The 25,831-nt window shown below is 51.4% G+C and overlaps 1 protein-coding gene across 7 annotated transcripts in view; it reads left to right on the plus strand.

Moving 5' to 3' along the window:
- Nucleotides 1-18,257, plus strand: part of KMT5B (lysine methyltransferase 5B) — a 58,081-nt gene extending 39,824 nt beyond the window's left edge. For 6 of the 7 annotated variants that reach the window (XM_047775075.1, XM_047775074.1, XM_047775072.1 and 3 more), the window contains 5 exons: nucleotides 1,459-1,625; nucleotides 1,905-1,924; nucleotides 2,006-2,142; nucleotides 7,197-7,393; nucleotides 13,931-18,257. In XM_047775075.1, coding sequence (XP_047631031.1) covers nucleotides 1,459-1,625; nucleotides 1,905-1,924; nucleotides 2,006-2,142; nucleotides 7,197-7,393; nucleotides 13,931-15,426 — 2,017 coding nt within the window. In that variant the 3' untranslated portion in view covers nucleotides 15,427-18,257. Of the gene's footprint in view, nucleotides 1-1,458; nucleotides 1,626-1,904; nucleotides 1,925-2,005; nucleotides 2,143-7,196; nucleotides 7,394-7,674; nucleotides 8,647-13,930 lie in introns of those variants that run through there. The other variant, XM_047775078.1, reaches the window with a different exon arrangement.
- The last annotated feature ends 7,574 nt before the right edge of the window (nucleotides 18,258-25,831 follow it).

A 25,831-nucleotide genomic window follows, 5' to 3' on the forward strand; every position in this document is an offset into this window, starting at 1 on the left:
ATTTTAGGGTCAGGTACCTGAAAGTAGAACAGGCAAAGGGCATCACGACCCCCAGGCCTCTCGAACGGGTGTTTGTACGTGAGTGTGCGTTGTCTGCCGTGGGATGGCAGCAAGCCTGCTAACCGGCTCCCACGGCTCTTGGTGTTAGTCAGCGGGTGTGGAGTGTTGAGATCTTGGGTTTCAGAGCTGCTTGCCTGGTGAGGAGCCACCAGCCATGTATGGCTGTTGAGCCTTTGATAGGTGGCCAGTCGGAATCAAGAAGTGCTGTGAATGTGACATACACGCCAGACTTTATTTTGAGTTGTATTTCTCAGGGTTCTCCTACAGCACAGCAGGTTAAGGACCCAGTCTCGTCACTGCAGCGGCTTGTGCACTGCGGGACACAGGCACGGCCAAAAAAAAGAAGTGTAGTTGTCATTAAAATTTCATAATGATTACCTGCTGCATTATATTGGTTATGGGGAGTTCCCTAGTAAAGTATATTACTAGGGGTCGTGGCTCAGCGGAAACGAAGCCGACTGGTATCCATGAGGATACGTGTTTGATCCCTGGTCTCATTCAGTGGGTTAAGGATCTGGCATCGCCATGAGCTGTGGTGTAGGTCGCAGACGTGGCTTGGATCCAGCATTGCTGTGGCTGTGGCTGTGCTGAAGGCCAGCAGCTGCAGTTCTGATTCGACCTCTAGCCTGGGAACTTCTCTATGCTTTGGGTACAGCCCTAAAAAGACCAAAACAAAACAAAACAAAAAAACCCAAAAACCAAAAAACATACGTACGTACGTGTGTGTGTGTGTGTATGTATATATGTGTATATGTATATATATACGTATATATGTGTATATATATGTGTGTGTATATATATATATGTGGGTATATATATATGTGTGTATATATACGTGTATATATATATATGTGTGTGTGTGTATATATATATATATGTGTATAGTAACTAAAGGTACTTGCACCTTTTTGCATTTTCCTGCCTTATTATGGCTACTGGGACACTGGAGGTTGCAGATTCGGCCCACATTACATTTGGATGGTGCTGCTCTGGAGGTGGCATCCCAGCTCTGGGTTCTCCGGACCCTTTCCTGCCACTTGTCTCTGTCTCCTCCCCCAGTGCCAGCCAGTTGCGTTCAGCGCAGTGGTTGTTGAGGCTTTTCTCTCTGTAGGACACTGCTGGGTCTCGCAGGGGGATTGATAGATGTAGGCAGCAGATTCTTGAAGGACTTCCCAGGCTCTGCTGAGGACGAGGCCGCTGTAGGAGTAACCATGGCCCAAGGTGTGGGGCTTCCAGTGAGGACGAGGTGATGGCCCAGTGGGGATCCAAGTGAGTCGGCTGAGATACGCGTAGCTAGATCTTCTCAGTTCCTGGTGTTTATTGGACAGGCTTATTTTATTAAAGAAGCCTTATTACTTATAATTACTAGTAATTTTTAACATCGCGTATTTTAAATAGGAAACGAAATGACAAAATAGAATTACTGGTGGGTTGTATTGCCGAACTTTCAGAAATTGAGGAGAACATGCTACTTAGACATGGAGAAAACGACTTCAGTGTCATGTATTCCACAAGGAAAAACTGTGCTCAGCTCTGGCTTGGTCCTGCTGCGTTTATAAACCATGGTAAGCTCTGTTTTAAGGTGTTAGCTCTCGTGTTGGGTAGCACCGCTAAAACTGTGAGGGAGTGACCTTCTCTTCCTGTAAGGAGGGTTGGAAATAGAATTTCTTCTCTTTTTGCACAAACCTATTAAAATAAATATTCCTGTAGTTTAACTTGAGACCTAAAACTTCTATCAGAAATGGGTAAACATTATGTGGAAAGCTTATTTCAGATTTCTGTAATTGTTCGTGTTTCAGATCTTATCTACAGTTAATTGACTTTATCTTTTGGACATTTTTCAGATTGCAGACCTAACTGTAAGGTAAGCATAAAAACTTTTTTCTCTCAAGTATTTTGTTTTTGCTTCAGCTTTGAGTTTCTTAATGAGTTCATTTTATTTCAGTTTGTGTCAACCGGTCGAGATACAGCATGTGTGAAGGCTCTGAGAGATATTGAACCTGGAGAAGAAATTTCTTGTTACTATGGAGATGGGTTTTTTGGAGAAAATAATGAGTTCTGCGAGTGTTACACCTGTGAAAGGTAAAGCACTGAGTCAGATGTTCGGCTGTTACTTCCTTTTACCCACCCGGCGACTCTGGGCCTAAACTCCTGTCGTCTGCTCGCTATTTAAAGGAGGGATAGGCTTTTCTGTTCCGTGGCACTGCACCCAGTTCTTCATGCATAAACAAAATCAAAGAACATAAAACTAGTTCGGGGTTTCAGCACCTGACCCCTTAAAACGTTATCCTTACCAGATGTTATTCTTATGAGTGAGTGAGAATATACATATGCTTAAAGAGAATGGGAAATACCTTACACACACATACACGCACACACACACAGAGCCAGGGAGGCTTGCTCCAGAACTGGCAAGTGAAGATCAAACCACTGACAGCCATGTAAAACCTGGGAGGTTGTCTTGTGTACTACCAAGCTGTATCTTCTGGAATTATGTTTTGAATTTTTTTTTCCTTTTCTTTTTAAGGCCACATCTGCAGCCTATGGAAATTCCCAGGCAAAGGGTCGAATCAGAGCTGCAGCTGCCAGCCTACACCACAGCTCACGGCAATGCCAGTTCCCTGACCCACTGAGTGAGGCCAGGGATCAAACCCCCATCCTCGTGGATACTAGTCGGGTTTGTTTCCACTGCGCCATGAAGGGAACTCCTTGGAATTATGTTTTGATGCACATGCTCTTAATTCCCAAGTTCTCTTACTTGGCGAGGGACTTCTCTTTTTGACCCATCAAGATTCTGGAATCTGTAGAAATCCCCCACATCCAACTTAGCAGGACTCCTTGTCCATGCTACTCACTGTGGCAGCTTCTTACAGAGAGAGCTTCACAGGCTCGTCCAGGCCAGTGCTGCAGGACACCCCCACACCTGCCTAGGCAGGCAGGGCACAGCCACCCTGGGAGAGACCTGGTAGTGTGGCCACCCTGCCAGTGCAGAGGCCCACACCAGCCCAGCCTTGGAGCCCTAGTTCTCTCCACTTGAGATGCCTTTGCCCGTGGAAGCAGAGATGGACAGCAGAGATGCTGCTTCTCCTCTGAGAACCCCCAGCCTCCAGGCACGAGCCTCAGGAGAAGGGGTAATTCCCCAGAGGCCACATGTCCCTTCCTTCTGGGCGACCAGAGGTTCCCCTGCTGTGGGGAGAGAGCAGAGGCCTGGGTCACGATACAACCCCAGCTGTTCCTCTGCCAGCACTGGGCTCTCCAGGCCATGAAGGGACAGTAGAAAGCCTATTCCTGGTGTGCTTATCTTTTTCTACATTAAAAAAATGGTTCAGACATTGCTTAAATCTTAGGCCAGTCTACACCGTGACCTTTTAAATCCATGAAGTGGTTTAATTGCAGTTGAATGATGTTCTAAAACCCTTTCTTAGAAACAGTGTAGTGTAGCACATTTCATTAGCAATGTGATCAAGCAGCTTAACTGCTTTTGTGCCTTAATTACCCAATCTGTAAAGTGGGAATAATATCAGAGCCATCTCCTTGGGTTGCCGTGAGGATTAAATTAATCTCACAAGAATATGTAAAACAATACACAGTTAATAGTTAGATGTTAGCTATAGACTTGTTTTTTGTTTCTGGCTATTTTCCCATTAGAATATAAGCTCCATGGCAGCAGAGGTGTTTATCTTTTTCATTTCCTGCTCTATCCCCCGATATAGTGTCTAGAACAGTACCTGTCACATAGTGGATGTGAGATAAATATTTGGTGAATGAATGGAGCAGGTGATATGCTAACAGGTTTTTGGAGGCTATCCTGAAAAATGTAACCACATGTACAGGAATCCAGATCAGCCCTGAAGCAGCTCTTTGACTGGTTTAGAACTGCACGTGCCATTGTATGTTCCCTGGGCGGATTAGTTCTCTCCCATGGACTCCGTCGCCCTCTGGTCTGTTGGGGGAACCCTGCCCACCCCACAGGGTTAGTCTGGGAAAAAGAAACGGGCAGCAGTTCCCGTTGTGGCTAGGTTCCCTTTGGCCCTAGAAAAGGCAAAAAGGCAAAAATAAACAAACAAACAAATAAATAAAATAAAAATACAGAGTAAACTTAATAAAGACTAGAAGAATGTTTGTGTAACCTTGCAGTAGTGGAAGTCTTTTGAAAGTAGGTAAAACAAGATAGGGCGAACACGAAAATTTTTGAATAACCGAAAGCAAAAGTCAGGCTGAAGGGAGAAAGAAGTACACAAATGGCAGAGTTACTGTCCCAAGTACAGAGCGTTTCTAGGAGCTCATGAGGAACAGAGCGGCGTCCACTGGAGAAGAGGAGGCTGAGGAGGATGCGGCGCCAACTGATGGCCGTAGAGCAGGAAAGAGGGCAGTAACGAGGGGTGCATTTCTGTATCCAACTGGCAGAATTTCGAGGCGCATTTCGTGCTGCTGGTGAGGGTGTGGAGGAACAGGCGCTTACGCGGTGTGAGTAGGGCTGTAAATTGCTAAAGCCTTTTGGGAAAGTAGTCTGGCAGTGTTTGTTCAAAATAACCATACCTTTTCCACCTGGCTGTCAGTCTCGTTGGGAAGGATCTAGCCTGTGGAAATAGGAGCACTAGTCAGTGAGCATTTGGTTTCAAGAGCAATGTAGCAGTAGTGGCAGCAAGCAAAACAACCCACACGGTTCAGTAGTGTCCGTGGGCCGTGCTGGAATAAATTCTGCAGTGTTTACGTAAAAGGTACAGCTTCCAAAACAGGTTCAGTTCAGGTTTATTTGTGCATGATATAATGCTAAGAAAGCTGGTTGCTGAGTAAGATGTATGGTATTAGCCTTTCTTGGCTTTTTTTGCTTAAAAAGAAACAACAGGAGTTCCCACTGTGGCATGGGTCACAGCGGAGGCTTGGGTTCAGCCCCTGGCCTGGGAACTTCCATGTGCCTCGGGTGTGGCCATGAAAGGAAGGAAAGAAGAAACGGCACTGCATAGGCGTGTAACCCCTAGCAGAGGAGTGGAGGTCAGGTGCCGGCAGGTGGTTATCCTGGGCTCTGGAGCTCTGGGCATGGAGGGGCCTGGGGAGCACTGTTAACCTGCGCTTTATCGTGTGAATCCTTTGATTGTTTCACTTCAGCAAATGCAAGCATGTGTTCTTTTCATAAGTTAGAAGAAATAGGAGTTCCTGTTGTGGTGCAGTGGAAGCAAATCCCACTAGGATCCATGAGAATGTGGGTTCGCTCCCTGGCAGCGCTCAGTGGGTTAAGGGTCTGGCATTGCCGTGAGCTGTGGTGTAGGTCGCAGATGAGTTCAGATCTGGTGTCGCTGTGGTGTAGGCTGGCAGCTGCAGCTCCAATTCAACCCCTACCCTGGGACCCTCCATAATGCCACAGGTGCGGCCCTAAAAAGTTCAAAGAAATAAAAAATAAAGCTGGTCTCCAGATAGAGTAATTCCACCATGAGTACTTATTGTATGTTTAGGTATGGCCCATGTTTCCAGAAATCTTACGAGTTACGGTAAAACGGCACAGAATGTCTGAAAATACTGTATTAATCTCTCAACCCTTATGAAGTGAAAACAGCCTTTCAGATGTACACAGTGGCTTTCTGAGTGCTGTGGCGAAGAGAACCTAGAGGCTCTTAACAGTGATTTCTCGTGTACCTGCTGAAAAAAGAACCAAGGCAGTCCCACAATAAGAAGGTGGTGGCTTTACAGAAGCATTAGTAAAAGTCGAACTGCAGTCCATTGTGGGCAGCAGTGCTCACCTTACTTCGCAGAAAGGCCTCTGCATCAAGGTTAGGTCGTGTTTCCCCATGGCATGAAGAGCTTAAAGGGGGTGGGGAGGAAACACAGGTTTTGTTTTCCCTTAGCAAAAGGTGAAACACTCAGATTCCTTGGGGAGAAAAGTTAATTTCTCTTCATCTAACTCCTGAAAGAGAGGAACCACAGGGGGTCTCGGAGGCTGTATTGCTGTTGTAGTGGAGTTGTCACAGTTTTGCCACAAGTTCTGAAGCTGACGTTACATGGCTCTTCTTTAACAAGCTAAGGCCAAGAAAAGGCAGATTACTGAAGGCAGTTTTGAGCAAAGAGATGTGTCATTTTTTTAAATGCAGTGCGTAGCGCTTTATTTTTAACCTCATTAATTTATACTTTGCGTATAAATTTACCTTCGTGACACCGAGTCAAGTATAGGATTGCAAAGTAGGTTCTCTAGGAAGTTTAGGAGGCCTCCTTAGGAAGCACCCACTCACTGCTGAGGAATATAGGAAGATAAAGCCAGTATAGATCATTCTTAGCCAGTGGTAAAAGCAAGTCTTTTAATGTCTTATTTAGTAATATTTTGTTAACTTTTAATTATGTTCATGCAGTAATCAGGAAGAATGTAGCAGTTTTTTATTATTCCAGAAGTCATATTTTCACCACTACAGGCTAGCTTTCTTGTACAGAATTTCAATTAGGATTTGTTTGTATGTAACATGAACTTCTAAGTAGTAACTTAGTTTATGGAGATTTTCTTTTTCCTTTTTTTTGTCTTTTTAAGGCCGCACCCGTAGCATAGGGACGTTCCCAGGCTGGGGTCGAATCAGAGCTGTAGCCATTGGCCTACACCACAGCCACAGCAGTGCCAGATCCTTAACCTGCTGAATGTGGCCAGGGATCATGCCCACATCCTCATGGATATTAGTCAGATTCATCATCGCCGGGCCACGATGGGAATTCCTGGAAATTCTCTTTTAATTCCTTGATTCTCAGTATTCCGGTAACGGTGTTAAACTGTGCAGAACAAAGCTGAGATACAGTTAACAGGTGAGTTATTTAAGCTGCAGTTGAGACTTAATAACTAGTATACCAGCCAGTTTTAAAACTGAAAAATGAATTATTTATTTTTACCCACACGTGAAATTCTACAGGGTCCAGTAGCTTCTCCTGGGCTGTTAGCGATTTATTGGCAATAATCATAACAAATTGTTTTAAGTTTGGGGCTTTTTTGCCTTAATTTTACTTACATATGTATTTTGAGAATCCTAGGCTTGGCAGGGTTCCAGTGATGGGGAAGGCCTGGCCAGTTTGTCCCATCTGCTGACCCAATGTAGCCAAGCAGCCTCAGCAGCCAGGCTTGTTGTCAGTGACTAGCTGTTTAATCTGTGCTCTTTCTTTTGCAGACGGGGAACTGGTGCTTTTAAATCCAGAGTGGGACTGCCTGCGCCTGCTCCTGTTATCAATAGCAAATACGGACTCAGAGAAACAGATAAGCGTTTAAATAGGCTTAAAAAGTTAGGTGACAGCAGCAAAAATTCAGACAGTCAATCTGTCAGCTCTAACACTGATGCAGATACCACTCAGGAAAAAAACAATGCAAGTAAGTAAGGGAGATGTGATAAGCATATCTTTTTTTTTTTAAAGTATTTTCACACAGTTTGCTTTTTAAAGCATGCTTTAATAGTTTGGTCTTTTAAATATTGAGAGAGAGAAACTCTGGGATTCATGCGCTTCTCCAGCACCGCAAGGTTCTAGAAATGATTTGAGCACGAAAGCAGTCTGTATCCTGCCTCCAGACTTAACATGGTCCTCTAGATGAGATTGTCTGCTCTTCTTGAATTCTTGGTAACTGGTTATTAAATTCTTCATCGTGTGTTCCAGGGTCACCATATGTTTGACAGAAACCTTTTCGAGGTGGTAGTCTCTCTGTAGTGATGTTGTCAGGTCCTACAAGAAGACCAAGGATGGGGTGGAACCGGGCACTCACATGTCTGCGCCTGGCCAGGCTCTTAGGACGGATGATGGACTTGGGGAGTTCATAGCTTCTGGCCTCAAGGCTTCCCCCTTTTTACTGCTTGCTTGCCGTTTTCAAAATGAACTGGCCCAGTTCACCAAGCCACCAGTTACCAGACTCAGAATTATGATAGAGGAGCAGTTTGAATGTCACTGTACTATGATTTGTGATAGCCACTACCCAGAGCAGCAGAAAAGACAGGAAAAGGAGGAAGAAGCAAGCTTAAGACCAGTTTTGTATGGGGGCAAGATCTAATGGAAACTGGAAAAGGAGAATGAAGAAGAAGGAGGAAAGAAAGAGAAGAAAGCCTAAACAGGCGAAAGAACACACATCCTGTTTATGGAGCTTTGAAGTCTTGGAAGCACTTGATCGCGGCTGGGTTTCCTCTGGGTAACTCCCGTTTTCCCTGATGGCCTCTAAGGCAGTGGGCTGTTTAGTCCTACTGGTCTCTGATAGGAATAAAGTTTAAAAGTTTCAGCGTGGTCGTCCCCCAGGTGTTCTGCCGGTTTGGGCACTCTAAATGTCCACAGATTCTTCTTGGCACCTGCGTACCCTCTGAGATCTGACAGCTTGAGGCTTTTCTCCCTTTCTTCAGACGTTTTCAACCCAACACTGGGTGCTCCTTCCCCTACAGCCAAGCCCAGAAAAAGGGAAGATGTCACTGCCATGAATTCCGAGTCTGCCTGCTGCTGGGGTCAGAGGCCAGGGGACCCTCTGTAGTGGAAAAGCAGCACTGTGCTCCTATTCCAGTCTTTACTGTCCAAGGCGAACAAGAAAGAGCAGTTAGTTCGGCATTCCCTGTTGACTGTTGGTTTTAATAATAAATGCAGCATAATCAACTTTTTGTTTTCTGAGTCTGGTTCCTTGGTGAAACTGGAGACTTGTGAATCCCACGTTGTCAATGTGTACATGAAACCCTTAGGAGCATACTGCCATCCGTGTGTGAGGATGGCCGTGACACTGTCCACACGGCTGTGACATTCGTGGGGGCGTTTCGTGCTTTATGCATCAACTCTCTGACCGATGCATGGATGCCAAACTCAGTACACCACTTGCTTTGAAAGATCAAACTACAGGTATCTTGGGGAGGTGTCGGGTGTTCTGCTAAGTGACCACCTGGGGGAAGTTTATCAGTAACCAAGTGCGTGTTCCAGGCCTGGGAGTCGTTGAGGAGATACCGCATGTGTGAGACTCGGGCCCCTCCCTCAGGGAGCTTATGCCTTCACTCCAGGATGGGACGGGCCCACGAGGAAGGCCCCTTGCTAGGTGTGAGAGGGTGCAAGTGACCCTCTAAGCTGTGGTCTCAGCTTTACGGAATAGAAGGACAGCACTCGACAGTGAGCATTTCTCTTCGGGTGCTTACGTATTCACATTGCCTTTCTGCAGGAGGATTGTCTGGAGTAATTGAGGGGTTGGCATGTTGCTAGGCGTGGCTCAGGGCCGAAGGAGCTGGAGGCCGGCGGCAGCCATCTCTGGAAGAGTGTGCCCTCAGTGTGTTCCTCTAGGCTGTATTTCCCTGAGTTTGTGTCTTGACCATAACCTTTGATCCGTTTGGAAGGCGGACTCATCGAGACTGCAGAGGGTGCGAGGGCAGCACTGCCCAGGCCCTCTCCCGGGGGGAGGGGCATCCTTCAGGTGCACAGCCTCGGAGTACCCGGCTTACCCTGCGGTGTGTTGAGGCTTGAGCAGTCTGCTTGTGTCCTTTTTAAAGAAACAGCTCTGCCTAAGTGGAAGCAGTTACTTCTTCCTTCTTTGCAGCTCCTTTTTAGGAAGGTGGCTCAGGAACCACAACTTGACTCTGCTTCAGCATCCAGAGAGGAGACAAGAAATCCATTTTCGCATACTCAGTCCACAGAGCTGAGTTATAATGCCATTAACTAGAGAGTCCAGTTTTATAGACCTCTTGTACCTCGATGGCTAGGCCACCCCCCATGGTGCCCTGCTCCAGTGTGAGTCACCGAGAAGGACACAGTGCGAGTCCCAGAGGACTTGGCCAGCGGCATCCATTTGCTCAGCTCGACTGAGGAGCGCCTGTCCTGGAGAGGTGGGCGGGGCCGCCCCTTCTCATCTGTCGCCCGCCACAGACACCACTAGTTGGTCTGAACACTCTCTGCGAAGCCTTTCCAACACCCTGTTCCAAGCAGTCGTTCCTGTGTTAGTCACGTGAGGTGCAGGCTGCTTGTGGCGCCTGCTGAAGTTGAACCAAAGTCTTTAGCACCTTTAGATGCTTGTGTTCTCAACTGTGTGTGGCCTCGTGCTGCCTTGGCTCATACGGAGACCTGTCCATTGGGCGCAGATGCAGCTCGAGCGCTCAGGAGGCTTTGACATCGTTTTCCTGCTCTTGTGTCCGGCTGTAATTCTTGATGCCCACACAGAGCTGCCTTATGATTTTAAGGACACCCTGAAGAAACGCTGGCAGCCATACCCTGGGGCCTTTACCTAGGAGTCGGGAGCAGCCCCATGGTAGCTCTGTTCTGTGTGTCAGGGGCAGGGTCACCGTAGCAGAAACCCTGAGAGCTGGAGCACAGAGCTCAGCGGAATCCCATCTCGGCCACTCATCGCGGGGCGGGGCGGGGGGTGGGGCCAGGCACACTCGTCCACGTGAGCTTGGTTTTCACATAGTCCTAACAGCCCTTCGGAGGGTGGTCAGCAGGGTCGAGATCGTGCAGATTCGACCATTGCGCACAGTACCCAGGGTATGTTAATTGCGAAGAATGTGTGTCTCCACCTAAAATGACTGTCTAGGTTTATGCATTTGGGATTTGTCGGAGCCACAAGGGGAGAGAGCGACACATGGTGTGTCGGTGATAAGCCAGGGTCGCCACAGACGCGCCTGACCACCGTTGTCGGAGTCCGGAGTCTCTGGGCCCTTTCCTTAGCTTGCCATCGCGGCCGCTTTCTCATTTAGCCTGCTGTCACTGGCACTGTCAGTCCCCAAGGGTAGTGGGGCAGCAGCTCTGTGGGACGGCGACCCGCTCGCTGTCATCTTAGTTACGTTGCTCACATTGCTCTGACCCGGCTTGTCCGCGTCCTTTCTGCCCTTTGACATGATGAGCACACCTTGAGCTGGGCTTTTGCTGAGATCAGGCTTTTCAGACAAAACGAGTGTGTGATGATAAATACCTAGATGTGTAAGCGCAGGCTCTGTTGAAATAACACGTAGCATCACATGCATTCTCTTTGGTGCCGTTTACAACACACACGCAAAGTGCTTCATCAGCGATGCACCACAGGAGCCACCAGGGAGGCTCTCGGAAGGAGGGCTGGAAGGGGAGGCCCAGGTTCGGAGTCACCACAGTGAGGGACCGCTCACTGGCAGAGACAGGCCCCAAGGCAGGGAAGTCTCGGGTGCCCTGAGGGGTCACGGGAAGGGCAGCCTACCGAACCGTATGTGGAGGGCCACGAGAAGGTTCCCGAGCTGAGCCTTCGAAAGGGACGAGCAGTTGGCTGAGGGCAACACGTTCAAAGCAGGGAATGTCACAGACGAGGGTGGGACTTGAACAAGTAGAGTTCATGAAGGCTGGAGTTGAAGGTGGGGAGAAGGGATGTGACCCTAACTTGTGGCCTTGATTCTTAGGGCGTTAGGTTATTGGAAGGCTGAAAGCCCATAAGAGACGTGGTGTATCAGGAGACTCCCGGTGGGCAGCTGTAGGGCGACAAGGCGGGACGTCGTTGCCGTAGTTCAGACAGGACACTGGGACATGCAGGAGTGGGCTCACCAGGACGCGGCAGATGGCTGGGGAGGCAGTGAGGAAAAGCAGGCCTCAAGGAGGCGCCCCCAGTGTCTGCGTGGGCAGCGGGAAGGGTAGTGGTGTCACTGACCGAGGTGGAGCTTAGGAGGACCAGCTGTGAGGCTGATGGTGGGGTCAGACCTGTTGACCATCTTAGAGGGAGGTCAGGGTCCCAGTGGACGTTCGGTGGTGCCGATCTGTGATTACGGAGAGAATCTGGCCAGAGAAAGTGGTTTGGGACCTGCCGGCACGTCGGTAGTGGTAGTGGTGGGAGAGTGGATGCTTATCACCTGCAGACTGTGAGCAGGGTTCCCAAGGGCCTGGGACCACAGAGGCCTGAGGACTGCAGTCGGCGGGCCGGCGGAGGGGGTGCAAGATGTGGAGAGGAAGCCGGGAGGAGGGTGTGCTCTCGCGAGCAGCCATGGAGAAGTGTTTTCAGGGAAAATCACGTCTAATAATGGCTAGCAGTTCTGCAGAGGAAGAAAAAAGTATGAACGCTGTGAAGTGTGTGCTGGATTTCGGAGCAGGAGGTTGTGAGAGCGATTGACAAAGGTGCTCTCAAGAGGCACCAGTTGGATCCAAAGTGCAAGGGGATTGCCGTCCAGGACACAGGGTGTATTGTGAACAGGCAATTGCAGATGTGAAATGAGAGTGGCTGGGAAAAGGAAAATGAAGGTCGAAAGCCACTAAGCCTGGTCACGGAGCAGTCCTTGAAGAGCCGTAGCCTGACAGCGCCTCAGCATGGGCCTGTGTGAGAGCCCAGGCCCCAGAGCACCAGGGCGGCTGCCTCAGGAAGCACGTCTTCTCGGTCACCTCGTAGGAAGCTTTGTAAGCGTAAAGAAATCCATGAGCAGGAGAATTCCCTGTATATCCTCATGTTTTAAAAGTGATTTCTGGCAAGTTGTTCTGTGCATTTCGAGTTCATGATACATCAGTTGTTCACGCATTGAGTGGCACCCAAACTTTACTCCCCCTCCTGTTCTAAAAATAAGTGTTTCCCTGGTAGCAGGCCACGCAGCTACGTGTGTTCGTGGTTCAGTCATTGGCCCTCATTGCCAGGAGTTCTGTTGGTTTAGGTGTCCCAGAGCCATTTAGGGGCCAGTCCGCCTGTGTACCAAGGTCTCTCTCTGGGTGGCTTGCTGTCATGAGAATGCTGCTGTGCATTCTCGTTCCTTCCTCTCTGTGAAAACCAGCTGATGGGCCTCGCTCAGCCATGCAGAAGGAGCAGCAGCCATTGTGGCACCTGCAAGCGTGTAGAAAGCGACAGTCTTTGTCAGGCAGTGTGCTGGGCTTAGGTTCGTTGGTTCTCATTCTCCCTGTTTTCTGGTGAGAGGTGGTGATTACAGCCTGGTCATCAGCTTCCCTAGTGAATGACTTACGGGGCTATTTTGATGGGAAGAGGTTTTCAGGCAGAGGGTGGGGAGCAGACTGAGTCATTGAGAAACTGACTCGACGCCAAGCGTTACAAACATAGGTCCAAATATAAACGTGGAGAAGAACAGAAAGATGGCAGAGGGTCAGAGGCCCACCACTGGGGGAGCTTGCCCTTGGGTCACGTGGCAGCCCTTTGAGAAGCCATCCAACTGTCCTGTCCTCAGGTTGTCATTCCCAGTAGGATGGTCACGGACTTGTCCAGAGGCAGGAAGTTGGGTCCGCCTTTGTCCTGAGAGTGTAACTGTAGCAGCTTCTTCCCGTCCTTGAGTTTGATTGTTGGCAGCAGCAGTCACTGGAGGGGGAGGCCAAGCCCTTGCGTCATCTCTGGCGGTCCGGGTCCGGGGTCCGGTCCTCGCGGCGAGGGAGGGTGCGGCTCAGGGTGTGTGCTCCTTTGGCGATCAGTGTCTCTTGGCATTAACAGTACATGGTTCCCAGGGTCTCTTTCTTGTTTGCAGACGCCTGCTAGTTAATGTATTTCTGTTCTGTGCCACTGGTCAGGTCATATACTTTGAGTTAATCGTGGATCTTAGAAACATTTAAAATGACGACTTTAAGAAGACTTCATGAAAGGAACAATATTATTTTTACTTCGCTTTGCTTCACATGTTTTATGTGATAAAATGCTGAATCAGGAAAAGAAATACTTGGTTTGGACCGGTGTTGATGGATGAAGGACAAGCTTAGGGTGACATCTAAGTCCATGCTGTGCTGAGAGCTCTTGAACCCGAAAATTACTCACCCAGAGAGTGAAGAGGCAGAAATTCGGGAATGTAAAGGAAAACCAGGGAGGGGTCGTGCTCTGGCGGAGACTCCGCGGGGTCTGCCTGCCACGCGTTCGCGTTCGCTCGGAGGATCGGAACGCTCCGTAGCTAAGCGTCTGGGTGTCGGCTTTGTTGTGTTGAACGTTACTGTCACCAGGACTGTTTTTCATCTTTTTTTTTTTTTTTAAACTTTGCAGCTTCTAACCGAAAATCTTCAGTTGGTTTGAAAAAGAACAGCAAGAGCAGAACATTAACAAGGCAATCTATGTCAAGAATTCCAGCTTCTTCCAACTCTACCTCATCTAAGCTAACTCCTATAAATAATTCCAGGGTACCAAAGAAACTGAAAAAGCCTGCAAAGCCTTTACTTTCAAAGATAAAATTAAGAAATCATTGCAAACGGCTGGAGCAGAAGAGTGCTTCGAGAAAACTCGAAATGGGAAGCTTAGTCCTTAAAGAGCCGAAAGTAGTTCTGTACAAAAACTTGCCCATTAAAAAAGAGAAGGAGCCAGAGGGACCAGTCCCAGCCGCAGTGGCTGGTGGGTGCTTAACCAGACATGCAGCGAGAGAGCACAAGCAGAACTCCGGGCGAGGCGCCCCCGCGCACGCGGAGGGCGCCCCCTGCACGTACACAACCAGGCGGTCTGTGAGGACGAGGGTGGCCCCGAGGGAGACCTCCGACCTCAAGCTCGAACCAAATACCTTGGATGGTTATAAAGGCGGCTCTACGGAACCAGGCCCTGACGGCAGCGAGCAGCCAGCTCCTGCGGACCAGGAGGAAGCCGCGGCTCATGAAACTGCACAGAAGGGAGAAGCCAGGTGTCCCAAGAGTGACAGCAGCACATCGAAAAAGAAATCGCGGCAAGGGAAGCTGCCGAGACAGCTGGCCAAAGCAGAGGACCCTGCTCCAGGGCACGACTCCGCTCCAGGGCACGACTCCCCTGGGAGAGCTGGCTTGGCGCCCGACGGAGGGGGGTCCCACCCTGACCTGGGCGAGCACGGCGGCCTGGAGGGCGTGCCTGGGAGCTACACGGACTGGGCCCCTTCGCCTGTTGGCGGCCCCGTGGTGACATCAGATGGCTTCAAAACAAAAGACAGCTTCAGAACTGCAAAGAGTAAAAAGAAGAGGCGAATCACAAGGTATGATGCCCAGCTGATCCTGGAAAACAACTCTGGGATCCCTAAATTGACTCTTCGCAGGCGTCACGACAGCAGCAGCAAGGCAAACGACCAAGAGAAGGATGGGATGAGTTCGTCAAAAATAAGCATCAAGCTAAGTAAAGACCGTGAAAACGACAATAATCTCTATGTAGCAAAGCTTAACAATGGGTTTAACTCAGGAGCAGGCAGTAGTTCAACGAAATTAAAAATCCAGCTCAAGCGGGACGAGGAAAGTAGGGGGCCATACGCGGAGGGGCTTCACGAAAACGGGGTGTGCTGTAGCGACCCCCTTTCCCTGCTGGAGTCTCAGATGAAGGTGGACGGCTACAGTCAGTACGAGGAGGAGAGTACGGACGGCTCCTCCTCCTCCGAGGGCGACGGGGAGGAGGAGGACTATGAGGACGACTTCGAGGACGACTTCATCCCTCTCCCGCCCGCTAAGCGGTTGAGGCTCATAGTTGGAAAGGACTCCATAGATATTGACATTTCTTCCAGGAGAAGAGAAGATCAGTCTTTGAGGCTTAATGCGTAATAAGCTCTTGGTCTTAATGTGACCTGGGATAACTACTTTCAAGAAATAAAAAATTCCAGTCAATTATTCCTCAGCTGAGAACATTTTAGTGGCAGCACTTCTCTTGTCTCTTCACTTATCAGCATAATAACTGTAGAAAGTGTACAGTGTACTGACTCTTCTTAAAAGTCTGATTTGTGCAAATTTTTATTGTACTTTTTAAATAGCCTTCTTATGTGCAATTCTGAGTTAGAGTTAAAGCCCTCTTGTAAAATAATAAGGCTCAAGCAAATTGTGCAGCGATAGCAACTTTCCACACGGGCGGGACGTGGAAACCAATAATGCGGCCACAGAGTTCTCTCTTTTTAACTTCAAGAGCATCAACGGGCTCTTTAATATACGACTAAACAATAATTTCAAACAAATCATAGTAGCAACATATTAAGGTTTTCTAGTATATGCTAATATCACCAGCAACGATCTTTGGCTTTTTGATTTATTTGCTAGATGTTTCCCCCTTGGAGTTCGTCAGTTTCACACTGTTTGCTGGCCCAGGTGTACTGTTTGTGGCCTTGGTTACATAGCAGACCATCGGATGGGAATCAGATTGATTTCTTAAAAAAAAAAAAAAAAAAAGTCCAATTACATGCGCGACAGCTAACTTCACAGTACATCACATGTACCGGGGTGGCAGCAGGCAGGATGAGTTTCAATGCAGCGTATTTATTGCTTGTCATGTAAATTAAAGACCTTGTATTTAACACTTTTCAGTCCTTTTAGATAAAATTGTTCTTTGCAAGAATGATTGGTGCTTATTTTTTCAAAAATTTGCTGTGAACAATGTGATGACAACAAGCAACATTTATCTAATGAACTACAGCTGTCTTAATTTGGGTCTTCAAGTTTTCTGTTGCACTTGTAAAATGCTACAAGGAATATTAAAAACTCTATTCACTTTAACTTATAATAGTTTATGAAATAAAAACATGAGTCACAGCTTTTGTTCTGTGGTAACCTATAAAAATGTTCGTCTTTGAAATTCAATGTAAAGAACTGAAAACAATGTATATGTTGTAAATATTTGTGTGTTGTGAGAAATTTTTGTCATAAGAAATTAAAAGAACTTACCAGGAAGGTTTTTAAGTTTAGAAATATTCATGCCAATAAAATAGGAAATTATAAATATATAGTTTTAAGCACTGCATCAGTGGGAGTTCTTGGCTTATGTTAGTTTATGTATGAAGATATCAAAGATTTTTTGACTATATTATCAGTTAAGCAAAAAGAGGAGTCAGATTTAATTTGTTTTTGAAGCACTTTGAGAAATTAATTTTAAGTAACTTAATGAGCAAATTTTTGATTACTACTTTGTGTTCAATACCAGTCTTTCGTTTCTCTGGATTATTTTATGGATCATTTGACAGAGAATTTGGGGATATAAATCTGTAGCAGGTGTCTGACACCAGTCGGTCTCTTTATTTCTGGGAAATGTGTACGTGTAACTTTCAGATATACAGTGTTCCTGAGTAAGATCAATTTTAGGGGATTTGTGTAGTGTCTAGAAAAGTAGCCCATATCTTTCAATACTAAAAGGAAGCTGCAGGTGTTGAGAAGTCCAGTGGAGAAAACCTCAATGCTTCCCGTTATCACTTACTGATTCCTACCGGTTTCTAGGTTCTGGGGACGTTGTTTAAACTAACTTCCTTAAAACTCTAGCTAGCAGGTTCCGCTTAGGACCTGATAATATTCAGAAAAGTTTTTTGGGGATTTAGAACTTTTTCCTCCTTCTGTTCTTGGAGGAATCGCCTCTGTTGTCTTCTGTCGTCTTGGTCTCGTTTGTCACGGTGCAGCTTCACCCCTCAGGTATTAACGGGGCAGGTGGCAGAGCTCCTTGCACGTGCCCGCCCCCCTTTGCCCGCTCCTCCTCCTCCTCCTCCTCCTCCGCCCAGAATCCTTGGCCCCCCAAGGAGGGGCTCGGAGCACTTTACAGCCGCACCCTGTCCTGCCAGGGTCTCCATGCTGGGGTGTGAGACCCCCGCCCCAAAGGAAGGCCACGCCGAGACCCTGGGTCTGGGAAGTGCCAGAGAGAGTGGGCCACCTCTTTGATTCCCACTTTCTTTCGTTTGGAGTCTTTCCAAGAGGTTCAGAGACTGAATCTTCAGCTGTCTTCTTGGAAGACCCACAACAGTCCTTTCAGTCTTAAGGAAAAAGTAACAGCACAGCACATTTCCCACGTTTCTCCATCGTGAAGCTTACTTTTAGTAACTTATTTATGATGTTGGTTCTCACTGTCCCGGCCTCGTCTTTGGGGGCTGACCTTCCCGTGGGTCTGAGCAGTGTCGTTGGGTGGCGGTCACTGCCTCAGGGGTTGGTGTGCACAAGCGCTCGGCAGGGCTGCCGTCGCCTTCCAGGGAAACCTAATTTCCGTTTTTACAAGTAGGGGCCTCGGAGCTGGTCTGGCTCTGCTGTAGAAGTTCACCGCGTGGGTCGGCCCAGTCCACACGCTGCCGGCCACTCGGAAGAGGCTGTGTTCAGTAAAACTTTCAGCTTGAGCTTATGCAATGATTGGTAACGATTTTGGCATTGTAAGAATTAGGAAATGATCGTAGAAATATATGTAAAGTATTCAATTTTCAATCATTTTTCAAATTACTGTTTTAAATTGTTTTGCTGAGTTGTAATACTTTTGAGATACAATGTATTCCTTGTACTGAAAGAATGAAAAAAAGGACTTTTTCAGCATTTGAGGTAAGTTCTTTAACGTTTCATTAAAAACATTTTTTACAAATATTTTGTACATGCACTTGCAGTATTGAGGTTAATCATTTTAATAAATTCGGAAATTGAAACAATTTGGCCGGTGTTCACTGTATCTGAGCAGAAAGGATCAAAGTGGTGACTTTGTGGAGTTCCCCTCGTGGCGCAGTGGTTAACGAATCCTACTAAGAACCGTGAGGTTGTGGGTTCGATCCCTGGCCTCGCTCAGTGGGTTAAGGATTCAGCGTTGCCGTGAGCTGTGGTGTAGGCTGCAGACGCGGCTCAGATCCGGAGTTGCTGTGGCTCTGGCGTAGGCTGGCGGCTACGGCTCCGATTCGACCCCTAGCCTGGGAACCTCCATATGCCCCGGGTACGGCCCTAGAAAAGGCAAAAAGACAGGAAAAAAAAAATTGTGACTTTGTCCGCTAGGTTTTCATTTAAAGGAGTTTTGTAAAAGCAGATTTTCTGAAGCTTTTCCGCATCTGTGAGTGTGGAGTTCTCTGAGCCCTGTGGCCAAAGGAGGCTTCTGGTGCCATTTGTTTTAAATGGGGGGAAAGCCCTCACTCCTCTTTTGGTGGGGAGACTGCTGTTAATCTGCGTGGCCTCCTGGCCTGGGACCCACAGAGGCTTTTGCAACAACGCCTTGTTCCTTGGTATTTTCCCTCGCAACTTGCACAGAACTGGCTGGGCCTTTTCGCGTCCAGTTACTGTAGCAGAAACCTAGTTGAGAAAGGAACCCAGCTCTGCAGCACGGCAGTGACTTGGGAGCGCTCTCTGCAGCACCTGTAGGTCTGTGTGGGTGCCTGGTCCTGTTGCCAGGTCAGCTTCGGGATGAGCTGCATCCACTCTCGAGGGCAGTCCAGGTGAGTGGCACAGAGCAGCCCGGAAACCCCCCTACAGAAAAGGTTGACAGGTGGCATGCCTGGTAAACACACAGGCTCTTCAAGAGGCCCAGGTCTGCTCCCTACATGACGCTGTTACTCTTCCGTCACCGGTGGCAGCTCAGCTCGCTAGCAGCTTGCAGCCCGGAGCCCTTGGGTGGTCTTTCTCAGACGCCCACTCTGGTTAACATGCGCCCCACGTTTGCTGCCCAACCCAGTGGTACTCAGCCAGGTGCGAGCAGGCTGCCCACCTCAGGCATTCCAGCAGCCCCAGGGGCCCGTGTGACCTCTTGCAAGGGAGGATGGAAAGGCCTCCAGCCTCCTTCTTCCCTGGGGTCACCCAGAGGAGGAGTGGACTCTGATCCTTCAGGAGGGGGCAGGGCACGTGGACATGCAGGACTGGGGAGGGGGTCTCCCACTAGGGTCCCTCCACCTCACTCCTGCACCTCTGCCACACATACTCTCCCAGGGCATTGAGCTTACGTCCCTGGAAGCAGCAGCAAAGCTGCTAACCTGGCGGACAGCAGACTGCCTGCAGCCTCACTGACCTGACTTCGGTGGTAGTGTTCTTTTTAAAAATGTCAGTCCGGAAGTTCCTGTCGCGGCTCAGTGGTAACGAGCCCAACTGGTATCCATGAGGACGCGGGTTCGACCCCTGGCCTCTCTTGGTGGGTTAAGGATCCGGCGTTGCCGTGAGCTGTGGTGTAGGTCGCAGATGTGGCTCGGATCCAGTGTTGCTATGGCTGTGCGATAGGCCGGGGGCTGCAGCTCCGATTCGACCCCTAGCCTGGAAACACCCATGTGCCACAGGTGCCACCCTCAAAAGCAAAAAGCAAAAAAAAAAGCCCATCACCTGGTCCTCTTTTCTCCTTGTCTGATGTGAGTGTGTCTGGGGTTGCATAAGCCTGATTCCTTTCAGGGTAACCCACCCTGCAAGGCCTGCTCTGCTAAAGGGAGGCAGCACTGCCAGCTTGGTTCAGGGAGTTTTCGGGGGACCGCAGTCCGAGCCCCCAAGCAGGCGGTGTCCAGAGTGGCAGATGTGAAGTTGCATTTTTCTGATGTTTGTTGAGCAACTGTTACTTTAGTGCTGCTAGGGGTGGGGAGGCGAGACACATGTGTCTTTGGTGTGGGGTGTAATTAAAGCCCTGGGAGGAGGCGAGAACTAGGGAAAGAGGCAGGTGCAGGGCCCACCGTCCGTGAGGTCAGGCAGGTGCAGACCCTCTTTCGTCATGAGCTGGGGGAGCGCGGTCTGGGGGCCCTTCCAGGAGGAGCCAGGTGGGTTGGCGGGAGAGCAGGAGAGATGGCCTGGGCAGGTGGCAATGAAGCTGGGAGGGGAGGGGGGCTTAAGGATTAACAGAAGGTGAGCAGGTCTGTGATGATGGAGCACTTCCAGAGGGTGGGGCGGGGGGGGGGGCGGGGGTCTCAGGGTTACAGGTCCATCTTCTGTGATAACCAGAGGGAAAGTGTTGGGGAGGGGACAGGGCAGACACTTCCAGCATGAGGCCTTCTACTTTGTCCTGTGTAGGAGGTGAGGTCACAGGAGACACCCCATTCAGATGGGGGGGGCCCACATGGAGGGCCCCCCCCCCAGAGGGCAGGTGTAGTCAACGCTTGGGAACTACCTTTCAGGGGAAGAGTGCTGCCTAAGCATCAGCCCCAGCTCTGGCCCCAGGGCCCCCGCCTTCCCCAGGTTACTGGCCGGAGCCTCTGTCTCCCAAGAATTCCCTTAGTTACAAGGTGCAATTTCTGCTTCTCACTCTCATTTCCACGAAGTTACGTGGGGCAAGAACTTTGTCCAAAGGATATGACGCAGGCTGGCGGGGTGATCATTTGTCAGAGGTGGGCGAGGTGCCACGTGTGTTTGCTCGGCCCCCAAGAGGCGCGAACTTGGCTTTATCTGAAAAAGTGTCAAACACGGGGACACCTCGAGACAGAAAAGGTCCAAGGTTTCCTCCAGCCTGGCGAGCAGCTGACTCCACTCTTGTGACAGTGACTTTACACAAATGTCCAGTCACAAAAGAGGGACCGAGTCTGGTCAGGAGGTTCCTAGTGTCCCCTGAAACACAGCTGTGTTACCCTGGGGACAGCCATCCTCTCAGGGGACAGACTTTGGAAGCTGTAATGACAGGCCTGGGAAGCAGGGTTCCATCCTGGCACAGAAACCTGCTGACAGGAGGTGCCTGGGGTCCAGCCCGAGGCTGTTACCTTCCCTCCCGGCTTCCAGCAGGTTGGAGGAGGTCCCTCCCGGGCTTCGCTCTCCTAGAAAGCAAACACGACATCCATTTCCTGATCTTGCCAGTTAAACCACATTTTTCCTCTTGGGGTAAGCGGGGGAGGGAAGCACTGCCCCTTGCCAGCCTCCGGGTGGACCAGAGCTGGCCCTGGAAACGGCCCAGTCTGGGGTCACCGCTGGCAGTTGGCACCTGGCCTGATCTCCCTCCCCAGCCTGCCTGGGACAGGGCCACGCGGCCCACGTGGCTTCAAGCAGCCCCTTGGTCGTCCTGCCCTTTTCCAGCTGTGGGAGGCCTGGGCAAAACCCTGCCCCTCCCTTGTCTCAGTGTTCTCCCGTGGAAACGGGGCGATTCTGGCACTTAACTCTGCGAGGGTTGAGGACTAAGTGAGAGCGCCTGTTGGGCCTTCTTGTGGGGCCTGGCCCCCCAGCCAGCTGCTGGTGTCGGCTGGCATCAGCATGTGCCCCCTCAACCGTCTGCGTGGCACCCCCGACCCTCATGGGCCTCGTCTCTCTGCCTCTGCACTCTGCCCTCGCCAGCTGACACCTGCTCCAAGAGCCTTAATCACAGCCTCCTCCCTCCCAACGTCCAAAGGCCGACTGCTGGAGCTGGTCTCCGCCGTTAACATGGTGGCAAAATGGTTCCAGTTCTTTCTTCCGCTGGCCAGTGCCTCCTCTGCTCACCAGAGGACTCTCTTCCCGCCCTGTTCCTCTGCTGCTGCCACAGGGGTCTCTCTGGATTCGTATGCCCCCTTGACAACCTTCCCTGCTGGAGCACTGAGGAGGTGCCGGACCCTCAAAGACATGGGGGACGGGGTTCCCCCATGGCACAGAGGGTTAAGAACCAAACTGCTGTGGCTCAGATTCCATCCCTGGCCTAAGAACTTCCATATGCTGAGGGTGTGGCTATTGAAGAAAAATGCACGGGGGCCACAGGAGTGATGCAAACCCAGCCCCGTCCCTCACAGATACCAGACACACAAACGGCCGAAGAGTGTGATGGGTGCCTGACTAGCTGGGTGTGAGGAGCAGTGGTGGAGTACAGAGCAGTGTGCTCCTGCTTCTGCTGGGGAATCGAGGCAGGCTGCAGGGAGGGCGTGAGATTAAGAAGGGCCCTGAGGGATGAATAGGAGCTCAGAAACCCATAGAGAAGCCTAAAGCGAAGTGCAAAGTCCCGGAGACAAGGACGGAGAGGACGTCTGCGTGGAAGGCTGGTTAGCAGCTCAGCGGGCCCTGCCTGCCGGCCTGGGGAGACCGGGTCGGGGTGGGGAGGAGACTGGCTCCTCTGGGGTCACTGGCAAGGGCTCTGCTCAGGCGGCCTCGGGCACATTCTATCTCTACCACACCCTCGTTTCCTACCCTTTCTTTCCTGTGCTGTCAAGTGGAGGTGATGGTTGTGTCCACTTAGAGAGAGTAAATAAAGCAGCAGAAACACGCCTGGTGAGTGAGTGGTAACTGACAGTGGCTTTGGATTCCTGGAGTCCGGTTCCAAGAGCTGTGCTTTTCTCTGGCTTCACCCAGTCGGACCCGGGCCCAGCACAGACCTCCCCAGTTCTCCTCCCGGCCCCGGTCCCCGCTGTGGCTCCTCATCCCAGGAGGCTGTTACTGTACAGAGAGGAAAACGGACCTCCAGGGGAGACAGTGCCAGGGGTTACCCAGCGAACAGGAGACCGAGGAGGCCAGGATGTGACCCCGGGGCTGTCCTGGCAGCCTCAGCCCCTCGTGCTGGCCCCTGGCGCTGGCCGTGGCAGGCAGTGCCCAGGCCAGGCTGCTCTGCACTCTGAGTCAGTGGGCCAGCCAGGCCAGCGAGACAGCTGCTGTTTACATGTGATAACATGTGTTTGTTTAGCAGGAGCCACTGCCAAAGGGGTTAATGTTCAACTCCCCTGGCCCTGGCCCTGCAGCCGGGAGCCTGTGAGTCCTTCCTCCCCCAGGGGTGAGTCAGCCCTGGGAGCTGTGCAAAAGATGCGATGCGCAAAGGCGGCAGGCGTGGCTCCTCACTGCGCTCCTGGGAGGCGAGCCCGTGGCTCCGAGGGGGTCAGTTTCACGAGGGCTCCAGGGTGCAGGGCGGACCAGGGGCCCGGGCACCCCTGGGAGGCCCCAGTGGGCTGTGGCCTGCAGCACGTGGCCCTGGGGCGCCCTGGATTCGGTGGTCTTGGCTTTGCTCCCCCCTCGGCCTGGACCCGCCCCCCCGTCCCTCCCCTGAGTAGCTCCTTCTCACCTCTCGGGTCTCCAATGTCACCTCCCAAACCCTCTCTGCCCCCCACCCCACCCCGATCTTCTCTCTCCGCTCAGCCCTGATCCCTGGTGCCCTATGGGGTCCTTATGCCCGAGCCGTGGGTCCCAAGGAGGCCTGGGAGAGTCAGACCCGTCTGATGGGGAAGGGGCTTCCTTCCTGGAGAAAGTCGCCCTTGGGCCACTCCCACTGCCAGTTCTCCGAATGGCTGGCAGGGTTCAGACGGCCCCCCAATTGCCAAAGCCCCAGGCTGCCACCAGCCAGGGGACCCCACGAGCCAGCCTCCCCTCCTCCCTCCCAGGGAAGCTGGAAGCACAGGGGCCTCGTTGACAAAGGGGCCGGAGCAGACCTGTGCCCCAGGGCCCTTCATGCCCTCAGGACTCCCGTGGAAGGACCAGAAACAGGGAGCATAGCCCTGGCTGTCTGGGGCCCAGAGATGCGGCCCAGATCCCGGCTCGGGAGGGCCGCTGACCTGGGCGACGGAGGGGACGGACGTGGGTGGGGGCAGCAGCCTCTCTCACTTCCACCTGCTGCTGCCACAGCCTACGTGCAGTGTGGGGGAGGGCACGGACCGGCAGGGAGCCCCCTCTGTCCTCAGGCCCCTCTGGCCGGCCCTCCAGGCTGGACTCTGGGCGCGGAAACTGCCGCTTCCCAGGAGTTCCCATGCAGCCCTGAGGCCTGGGCCCCACTGAGCCCTAAACTCACACATCCAGCCTCATCCAGCTTCAAGAAAGCTTCCAGATCTGCCTCTGGGCAGCCAAGAAACAGAGAGGGAAGCAGGTCCCCCGTGGGGCCCAGGGTGTGCGCTGGGCAGGGCAGGGCAGGGCAGTGGCAGGGCCTGCCTTCTCCTCCCTGTGAGGCCCAAGTGGACAGGACCCAAGGAATAAAAGGGTGAAGTTGCTGGGGGCCCAGGGAGACCAGGGGTCCTGAGGGCAGCCCCCACAAGCAGCCTGCCTGCCCAGCACCACCCAGTGCCCCTGGACAGCGGGCCCAGTGGGGACGCAACCAGGCCAGCATCAGCCCTGCTCAGAGAAGAGGCAGGCTGGGCTGCACTGCCGTGAGCCAGTGGGTGTGAGCGACTCCCCAAGGCCAGGTGCATTCGGGCCCTGGGTCAGACAGAGACATTGCTGCCACCAGGGTGGCAGCGAGCTATTGGCTGAATGGCTTCCAAAGGCCTCAGTGTCGGCTGGGTTGAGAAGGGCTTGTGAATGTGAGCTGACCTTGGACTCTGGCCATCCAGAGCTGCAGAGAACCCCACTTCAGCCAACCACAGACTGAGACGCTCAAGGACCCAACTCCCTGGGCCGCCTGCGGGGCTCCCCACTGATTCAATGCACGCCCCCCTCCCTCATTCAGTCACTCGGGGTGGAGGGGGGGATTGCTGAGCACACCTTGTCACTGCCCTCTCCCAGTGGCCTCCACGTCCACACACACACACACACACACACACACACACACACACACACACTATGCTTGGGGCTCTGATTCGGGCAGCCCGGGGGACAAGGTACACAGAGGAGGTGGTAAACACAGCACAGAGGGCTTCTTGGAGGAAGTGTCTTTTGAGCTGGGGTGTGTGTGTGTGTGTGTGTGTGTGTGTGTGTGTGTGTCCCAAGGCATATGGAGTTCCTGGGCCAGGGATCAGATCCAAGCCACAATTGTTACTTATGCTGCTGCTGTGGCCACACTGGGTCCTTAACCCACTGTGTGGGGGTTGAACTTACATCCCAGTGCTGCAGAGCATTGTACCGAAGCAGGAACTCCTGGGCCAGGTTTTGAAGGAGGAGTGGGGCTGTGGAGGTAGGCGAGGGGCTCAGCTGCTGCAGAAGCAAAGGCGCTGCCCGCCCTCTCACCGCCCTCCTCACATGGCCCCCTCCCTGGGCCCTGGGTCCTGGGCCCAGAGCTGCGGCTTCCCTGGGCTCAGATACTGCCTTTGACCTGACTATGTTGTCCCAGTTTCAGCAGCAGCACTTTGAAGACATGAAGATGATATTTCAAAAAGGAAATAAGAACCAGGCTCTGGGAGCACATAGACCTGAGTCTGAGCCTGGGTCCAGCCACGTGCCGGCTGCCACCTTCCTCTTTCTGAACCTCAGGTTCCAATCTGTAAAATGGGTGCTCTGCCGAGCCTGGGTGAGCCGGTGCATGCGATGACCGGCTTCATGGGCTGGGCACGGTGCTTGGCATTTGATCATCTCTCGATAAGCCCCAGATCTTGGCTGTTGCACGAGGCCCCCAGAACGGAGCTCCCCCCTCGCCTCCCCCAGCAAAGAAGGGTGACCCCTGCTATTTAGTGTTTGTGGGCAGGGGGACAAAATACTC

This window comes from Phacochoerus africanus, chromosome 4 (assembly GCF_016906955.1).
Source record: "Phacochoerus africanus isolate WHEZ1 chromosome 4, ROS_Pafr_v1, whole genome shotgun sequence".
Classification (NCBI taxonomy): domain Eukaryota; kingdom Metazoa; phylum Chordata; class Mammalia; order Artiodactyla; family Suidae; genus Phacochoerus; species Phacochoerus africanus.